General features: G+C 37.3%; 1 protein-coding gene across 1 annotated transcript; it reads right to left on the bottom strand.

Annotated features, from left to right (window-relative positions):
* Window positions 1-223: 223 nt before the first annotated feature.
* On the bottom strand, window positions 224-9056 carry ogfr (opioid growth factor receptor). The gene is made up of 7 exons (XM_047366198.1): window positions 8740-9056; window positions 8309-8374; window positions 8152-8230; window positions 7978-8056; window positions 6809-6875; window positions 3377-3525; window positions 224-3302 (listed from the first exon to the last, which is right to left on the bottom strand). Exons 1-7 carry the CDS (start codon window positions 8863-8865, stop codon window positions 2216-2218), a joined length of 1653 nt encoding a protein of 550 aa, XP_047222154.1. The 5' UTR covers window positions 8866-9056; the 3' UTR covers window positions 224-2215.
* Between the last annotated feature and the right edge of the window lie 277 nt (window positions 9057-9333).

Here is a 9333-nt window from a genome sequence, read left to right as displayed (position 1 = left end):
ACAAAAAAAAGAATAGTATCAAACTTATCTAAGGATGTAAGTAAGATAACTTTGTCAAGAGGCTGTATTCAAATAAATAATCAAATAAAATACATTTTCCAGCCACATCGTGTTAAATGTACACTATCTAATAATGGAGAAAAGCGACAAATGAACAAACAAAGCAAACATTCGCAATACTTGTGTTACGCTGAAAACTTCAACAAATCCAATTTTAGACGGATCAATTTCAGAAAATAGGAGGACTTTATTTAGCTTTCATAACAGCCAGGTGTGTAACTGGGAAATTATTATAAAGGTAAATTCGGGTAAAATACAGCAACTTCAACAGGTCATAGCAGAAATCAGTGCAAATATAAAAGGATGCCGGATCCCTCTGGATCGTTCATTTTCATGGACTACACCAATTTCAAAGGAATATACAGAGTTTAAGTTGCAGCCCAAGCATTTATCATTCCATTCAAGAGAAATATGTTGTACAATCAACCAGTTTTGTCACATTTTTTGGCAAGGCTTTCAATTATTCAGCAATCGACTTCCTCAAATAAGCATGACATCATACAGCATTTGCAGCATCATCTGAAAACCGACCTCAATGACATCTGGCCTTAAATTCATTTGAACAGCAGGACTGGGAGGAACAGAAACCAACACATTATTTTACAAACACAAAAACATCCTGAAGAGAGCAGAGGTGCTCATTAAAGATTATTTATCAGTGCAAAGAATGTGGCTGAAATTAAATGACAAAAGAACCTTTGGAAACCACATTTCAATTTGTTTGTATAGATGTTACATTTCTGTTGCAGTTTATTACCACCTTTAGCATAATAGAGGTGCATCAAAATACACTTGAACTTCATCAAAGTTAATTTATTTAAGTAATTTAAGATGTGAAACATATTTTACAGATTCATTACACAGACTTTAAGGGTTTGAGGTTATTTAGACGATCATAGTTTACAGTTAATGAAAATCCAAAATTCTGTCAGTCAGCAACACGAATATAAAACCAATTAAAAAGGTTTTGCTGAAAAGTATATTCATACACTGTACAATATATTGACTAAATATTGGTCGGGACTCTTTTTGACATGAATTAGTGCATGAATGCAGCATGGCTCTGTCTGCTGAAGTGTTGCGGAAACAGAGATTGCTTTAACAGTGGCCAACAGCATGTCTGCATTTTTGGGTTTAGTGTCTCTTACCTTCCTCCTATAGATTATTTACAATAAGAGCAAGCAAGCTACAGGTATCCCTGTTGCCTGTAAACCATCTATCATACTTTTTCCTTCCACTCAAGTTTCCAACAATATGCTTGGATACAGCAGCCAGCTTCTTTAGTTATGACCTTTTGACTCTCTGTAGCGGGTGTTAATGACTGTCTGTTCGAGTCAGCAGTCTTCCCTATGGTTGTGCAGATCATAAAAAACCATTTATGCTTAAGACCTGCTTTATTTGGTCTTATGTTCTAACCAAATTTTCTGACCCCCATGAAAACGTGGACTGATTCAGCACCTCAAATACAGGGAAGCCTGACCAAGTTTTGAGTGGATATACTGTACAGTACATGTTACAAATCGTTTTTTTATTAAAATTTTTTAAGAAACTTGACTTTGGATTTTATTAGATGTAAGCCCTAACCATCAAAATAGAATAAAAAAAATGGAGTATATTAAACCAGTGTATAAAGCATCTATGTAAGTTTCACTTTGAACTAAAATAAATTAACTTGTACATAATATTTAAATTTGCTGAGATGAACCTGTATTTGGTAAAATTCTGTGTTCAGTAGATTAACATAGTCAAAGAAAATGCAAAATAAGCAATGAATCTAGTCAACCCATAAGCTGAAATTGAAGTTAAACCATGACCTTATTCTGCTGATAAAAATATTCCCATTTAATGATTTCTCTTCATTACAGCTGTCAAACTCAGCAGTGGAGAACCGTTTTCGTTTCATGTTGTAGTCAGAAACAGGGTGGTTAAGCCTTAAATTATGGCGTCTAAGTAACATATTGCTGCTTTTGGTATTTTTAGTCTTTAAGAAACCCAAATACTGAGTACCTTAACTCAGTTAAAGTGAAAAGAATGAATATTATCTTAACATCAAATATAGTAAAAATAGGGCCTACAAAATGTTAGATTTAATGTGTTATAAGGGCAGAATATGACTAAGTTTATATGATTTTCGTTTTTTTTCCCCACTACTTATTCATGAGGCTCCCTCATTGTGATCTAAGCTTGAGGGGGTTAATTCCATAAGAATAACCTCCGACTGCATCCCGTTCCTCTGTTCTTCTACATCTTTGCTGCTTGGCATCCTGTTTGAAGCTGGAATATTTTCGTGCGACATTTCTTCTTTTTTATCCAGCGGTTGAGTAAAATCAGTCCTTGGGATCTTTTCCTCCCTTTCAGAAGATAAAGAGGGTGAGTGTGTTGAGGTCTTTAGAGGAGTATGCACTGATGGGCTAGTTTGACCTGCAGCTTTATTAGCAGCAGCCTTTTCCTCCATGTGGCCAACAGCACCAGCAGCACCAGCAGCAGCAGGGTCGTCCTCAGCCAGATGGTTGTTTGGTGGGACCTCGTCGTCCTCTCTTTTCTTTTTTGGAGGATTTTCAGTTTTTTTGTCCATTTGCATATCGTCCAGTTTTTCACTGGCGTCCTCAGAGACGCTGGTAGAGTTCTGCTCATTGTCTGTAGTGGCCTCATGCTTTGTAGTCTCAGTGTCTAGACTGGGGGACCGATCCATATCTGGTGATTCATTGCCATTGCTCGTATTTCCAATATTAGACTCTCCACAGATCTCCACATTTCCATTTCCGACAGACTCGGTTTCCACTGGTGGCTCAGGAGACTCCTCAGGCTGCTTGCTTTGCTCTTTATTTTTATCATTTCCTTTCGGAGTCTTGGCCATACTATTCATCCCATCTTCTTTCTGCTCCATTGCTGTCCCTTCTCCGTCTTTGCTTTTACCGTGTAATGAGACTTCATCTTTCCCAACGACCTCTGAGTTTTTGGTGGCCTTTCTGAACTGTTTCTGGATCTTTCGAGGACACCACACAAACTTTTCCTTCGGCTCATAGTGAAGGTAAGCAAACCGCACAAGCTTCTGGCGTTCATGCTTGTCCAGCACGGCAAACAGGAAGTAGTCAAGCACACTGCGCTTCACGTTGCTCATCGTCTTCTTCACCAGAGTCTCTTCCAGAAAGAAGCGCACAAGCGGAGCCTGGAAGTGCCTGAAGCCAAGCTCTCCGAGGCTTTTCAGGATGCGAGTTATCCGGAGGTTGTTGTGCATATTCCTGTAAGAGATTGGACAGGTGAAGCAGCAATAACTGACAAAGTTCTAAAGATCCAGGACATTCATGAAATTTACCTCTCTAGGTTTCCAAAACGTTCCTTCCAATTTTCTGCACGCTTCACTTCACCGGTCTTTTTGTCGACCAAACGTATGCCGTAGAAGCCCAACATTAGTTCATAAGCCTCCACAAGTCTCCTTTGGGCATCCTTATTCATCTTGAAAGCCTTAAATAAATGAAAAATGACAGTTTTATCAAACAGAAAAACGTAAACAGTAAGAACAGAGTCGGACAGATAGATGAAGAGGAATAAGACACTTAATGAAGAAATAAAACATTACAAAAATAGAAAGTAAACGGCCTCACAAAATATTGAATATAATTAAAAATATTTACAAAAATGTGAGGGACGTACTCACTTTTGTGAGATACTGCCTAAATGACGCTTAAAAGAAGGATTCAGCAGTAAGCAAATAGTTTAAACTCATATGTGATAGCATACAGTAAATAGTTCAAATTAAAAAGGTGAAAATAAATAATTGGAAGGACGGCATCGATCAATTGGCCCCAATTTCCTAAATTTTGGGTCACATGTGAAACCGATCTCAATCACCGATCTTATCCACTTGTCTAACCTATTGTGCAAGTTTTGTTTTTAAAAATGCAAAACATGAAAGACCAAAGGAAGAGCAATGACCTAAACTTTTCATTTATATTTGAGAGCACAGCCTCATGTGCTAAAACAAGTTTATATTGTTTCACAAGGATTGTTCAGTGTTTTCAATTAACTTAAAAAGGTGTACTATGACCTTATAACATCTGTTAGACTAACAGTGTTAGTCAAAAACAATCTTTATTGGCTAAAATCGGAATCGGCAGGTCAGGCTTTTTAAAGATAGGTGATCGGCCAGAAAACTACAATCAGTTCGCCCCTACTAATTGGGTCAACCTGGACGGTCAGTTACATGACTCAATAATAAAATAATGGTCTGAAAGAACACTAGAGGCATGAAATAACATCCAGCACGTGAGACAGAAACACACTGAGTGCGAGCATATAAAGACAGCACTTAGAATTTTACCCATCAGAGCTCTTCAATTAAATGATAAATTAGCACTGCAAGCACACAACCAATATTGACAAACAGAAAATATCCTTGTAAGAGTGGACACGCTCACTGTGTGCATAGATGTGATGTTGCTAGCACAGGACTGTTAAGAGCAGGTTGCAGCCTCCATACACCTCCGCACCAGCTCAACACATACTTACTGACTTTACTTTTAAATGTGATCTATCCTTTTCTCAGTTTGTATCATCTCCTGTTTTACACTGCAGTCCACCAAGTCAAGTTGGCAGCAGCAATAGCAACAGCAGCTTTTTTACACAAATGTAAAAGTCACTCATTGTATTAAGTTGTGTAGAACCATAGATGGCCAAATGCTTTATAACCATTACACTGATTGAGGCATTACAACAAAGCAGCAATCGACATTAACAGCATCCTAGAAAAGTAGTGGTGAACCGAGAGAGTTACCGGAACCAATTTGATCGAGGCTGACTAGTAACAGGCTGGCAGGAAATTAAAAAGCTTTTCTTTTCCGGTGAGTAAACACGGCATAATTAAGGGCTATCAGGTTGTGGTAACAACACTCTTTAATGTGGAAGTTATTACTGAAGGTTAAAGAAAAAAAAAAGTTAGCTTCTTTTAGTGACGGCAAAGTGTTCAAAAATGCATTCAGAGAAAGTACAGAGATCTAAGGTGCTTTTTAAAAAGAATCTGTATTTTCTACATGACAGGACAGGTCTGTGGTTCATCTAGGCCAGGGTTCCCCAATTAAAATAGCAGGAGGTCCATCATCCAAACACTTTGGGGTCCGAACATTTTAAATCAAGAGACAACAATATTTTCTTTCATCTTTATTTAACATTTAATAACACTGGAGTTTGTTTTTTAAACTACTGATCAATCATTTATAAGCCCATGAAATCATATGCTGAACAGAAAAGAGCAATCCAATTTAAGTACCAATAATAAACAAACTTTGAATGGCTCAGTCGAGCTGGTTCTGTGCAACTTGGTATAATTCTGCTCTCCTAGTTGTCGTTGTGGCAGTCAGGGTAATTCGGTTAACCTTTTTCTTAAGTTGTTGTCCTTAATTTCCATCTGACTTGCATCATGTGCAGCCCGGGGCCAGACGCTCCGCAGGGCTATACCATATTAACACGAGATGCGGCGCAATGAAGTTAGACACTGTTGGACACCATGCAGTAATATATAAATGTTTAAAATCAAGTTGGGTCCAGATTGGATGGCACGTGGGTCCGGATCCGGACCCTGCTCCGCTAATCCGTGACCTCTGATCTAGGCTGTGAGAACCAGACTTTCAACGGATAACAGGAAGGCTGAATAGAGTAAAGCAAAGTTGCTCTGTTTTACCCTTTGAGCTTTCAAGCTCCGTCTGTCAATGAAATCGTTGGATTTGTAAATATTGAAAGCCTTTTGGAAATTTCAGAGTTAAGGTGAGGATCTAAGTTCTCTCAGAGGCTGCAGTTTTAGTTATGTTAGCCACACTAACCATGGTATTCACTAATTTAAGACAATAAAGATAATTATGAATGTCAAGTTGTAATCATTTTCTCTTTGTTTTAAGATAATAAATCCTGTTTTACAGTGACTGCTCTCTTGCAAACTGCGTGACACTACCTCTGCTCCTAATTGAAACAACTGACTTTCATCATGGCAGGAAGGCTACAAAAAACATTTCTAATGGTGTTCCTGTATTTTCCCGACATTACAGAGAAACCGGATTCATTACAAGCAGTAGAAGGAGTGGTAAATCGGCAACTGAATTCTGACCAATGCATTTCTATGAATAAGATAAAAACACTTAATAAATATCCTAAAACAAGTAATATATTCCAATAGAAAAAAAAAATCTAAAAATAAATAGTGCCAAAAAAACTAATCGTGATGTTTACCAATATTTTACAAAAGTTCAAAGGGCAGAAGGGGAAGCAATGCTGAAAATTCTTCACGCATACTCGTAACCAACATAATCCTGTATAGACTACAGCTAGCAGAACCTATGATTCAACAGTGTTGCAAAAAAGGTGTAAGTATTAATTTTATACTATCAACATACAGTGCAACTATTTAGTAGAATATTCATTTATATGAGTTATGTTAGCAACATTTTCATACCAAAACAAACCATTTCACAGAAAGAGGCTAAACCAAAGCTTGATTGATACCAACACCATGTACCCAGGTTACAACATTTTAAAAATCATGGACACTAAAGTCTTTAATAGCTTGAAAAGTAAACGCTAACGCACTAAATCAGCTGATTACTGGTAGATGAGTATTTAAATACAGGAAGTAAAAGACAATTAGGTCTTTGAAAGATTTCACGCAGGATCAAGCCGTTTTCTTGCAGGACCTAAGATTTTAAAAGGTCCGTCAGAGCAAAAACCTGTTTAAAGAAATAGTTCAATAACAGGAACTTACTTCAATTTCCTTCTTGGTGAGTTCTGCAGCCATATAATTAACCCCTGGTTCTCGCAGTGGAAACAACCTTAAAATTGCAGATGGTTGAACAGGGAAAAACAGAAAACCAATTAACATTTAATGAAAAAGCCTTCTAATTCAACAGGTATGCTATGAGCTGATCTTTGTAAATTTAACAAAATAAAGTATTTCTATTCACTTCATCCCAAAAGCAAATAATACAGCATTTATTAAAGCCAAACAAATTAACTAAAATTATCGTTGCAATATACATTTTTAAATCTGCAAATTTATGGTGATAATTTAGAACAAAATGACAATCTGACACATGACAATGAAGCCACAACATTGTTTGTAGATCTCCTCCCTGACATAAACAGTGAACATGTAAGGGTGTAGCACTGAATGCTTTTGAATCCAAGTGTTGTTGGCCAGTGCGATGAGTAGTCTTGATTAGATGTCGCCGGCAACACAACATGTTGACCGAACAACTCCTTCCTTTCTTACTTTAAAATTAGGGTCTTAAGCATAGATACAGGATGCCGAGGTTAGAACATCCACCTTTAAATGTGGGGCTCATTATAATAGCTTACTCTTACTGACAGCAACTACATAGCAGTTTGCAAGACAGACTTCACTTTGATGACAAATACTGTGGGATTTAATATTGCACCATGAGATAAGTACAAAACGAACTCTATTACCTGACTGAGCTTAAATGTAGTGTTAGTGAACGTTTTACTAAAAATATAACTAAATACAGAAGAACCTAGGTTAGAATATTTTTTTTGTGCAGGTCTGTGTACAGATATTTTTCAAATTTAGCACTTACATATGAAAAGCCTGCATCTGAATTTGAAATAAAAAAAACAACATTGTGCTGTTCAGTGTGTCATAAAAAAACTCATATAGACAGAAAGGTCTGATTTGCTTCGCTTTTGGTGTCAGTGTGAACGCAGCCTAAGATCTACGTCAGTCATGGGCGTCATGAACAGTAAAATCTCTCCAACCGGCGTAATATATTTTTGTCACAACCTATGAAATATTCCATCTAAGCAGTCCTTTGTGATTGCAACATTAAACACAAATGAAGACATGGATGATGAGTTTGAATCAATATATTGTAAAACTCCAAAATATTTGCATGATACCTAACATTTGATACATACCACTGGATGTAAGAGTGAACCCTCTCCAATTTTTTGTAGTCATTTTTCCATTCTTTAAGAAAGGGCTCAATATAGATTTCTGTGCAAATAAAAACACCATTAGAACAAACAAAAGGTATATATATATATATATATATATATATATATAATCATTAAAAAAGATAAATGTGTTACCATCGGGAGCAGATGGAACCTTATTTAGATAGAACTGTAGGTTACTCATTTTGTCCTCTGAGCACTCATCTGTTAGATTCTGTAAAGGAATATTTTAAAAAGCTGATCACTACGTGCTCTATGGCAGATGCCTGTTTAAATACCATGTATTACTTACAGGATAGCCTCTTCTGTAGTTCTGCATGTCTTTTGCTGCCCTCATATTTCTAGGCGTGTGATGCCACTGCAATTTCCAAAAATCTAATTAATCTGAATCCACTTGCAGCTAATTAGCACATCAAGACGCACACATGTTAAATAAAAGCAGAATACATGGTGTCATTTCTGACCTGTGAGGTCCCCATTGAACACGGAAGCTGACCAGCTCTTTAACATATAATGCCAGAATAATATATTTAATAAGATATTAAAAAAAAAAAAAATTAGCAAATTGCAATAGCTAGCTAAGCTAGTTAGCAAGCTTGCAGCAGTGAGCACAAAGCTAATTTTGGCTTTTCCACTAACAGTAGGCGCCTAAACCGAAATAAAAGACACCAGGACAGGATTTTGTGCATCGTGACTGAGCTAGCTTAGAATGAAACCACGTACTATAGTCCAGGAAGACTTGTTTTTGTCTGGATATGACCGACAGCTCTGGCTCTCTCCGGCCGGGTCGTCTCCATCACTCTCTGTGTCCCATGTCGAGTCGTACTCACACACGTAGTCGTCTTCCATTTTCGTTACTGGAGATCTTTAAGAGTAACAGCAGATAAATGAAAGCGTAACCTGGCTTGGTACTATAACCGGGTCTGACCCAGTTCCTCTTTCATGTTCAGGATTGAGCCGGGGACGGCCCTAACCATCCGTCTCTCCAACCGTCCTATAACGCTTGCAGTTACGACGTTGCCTTCACGTACTGCCGCTGAATAGGAAATGTCACAGTTCAAACACTTTACGTAAAACGAGTGTGTCAACACCCAGGTAGATTATGTTGACAGAAAGAAACGTGTTCTCCTATAAAGCGAGTCTGCATGCGGGCTCACTTTTTCTTATGATCCCCATATAACTGCATTTGGAGATACTGACAATAATAATAAACAGATCTGTGTTCACCGCAAGTTTAAATTCAAAAATATCTAATATGAGGTTAATTTAATCATATTTTTCTTAATAAAGATAAATTTACTTCAATACCGTTTTATT

This window comes from Girardinichthys multiradiatus, chromosome 1 (assembly GCF_021462225.1).
Source record: "Girardinichthys multiradiatus isolate DD_20200921_A chromosome 1, DD_fGirMul_XY1, whole genome shotgun sequence".
In the NCBI taxonomy this organism is placed as follows: Eukaryota; Metazoa; Chordata; class Actinopteri; order Cyprinodontiformes; family Goodeidae; genus Girardinichthys; species Girardinichthys multiradiatus.
Note: the sequence above shows the minus strand (reverse complement) of the source record. Positions and strands in the feature narration are given on the sequence as shown.

What these genes read in the sequence shown, in the direction of transcription:
- ogfr (XM_047366198.1), bottom strand. Translation starts at nt 8,865, where the DNA reads ATGGAAGACGACTACGTGTGTGAGTACGACTCGACATGGGACACAGAG. An exon ending in ACAAGTCTTCCTGGACTATA is followed by an intron (nt 8,375 to 8,739) that starts GTACGTGGTTTC and finishes TGGAAATTGCAG; the next exon opens with TGGCATCACACGCCTAGAAA. An exon ending in ACTACAGAAGAGGCTATCCT is followed by an intron (nt 8,231 to 8,308) that starts GTAAGTAATACA and finishes ATTCCTTTACAG; the next exon opens with AATCTAACAGATGAGTGCTC.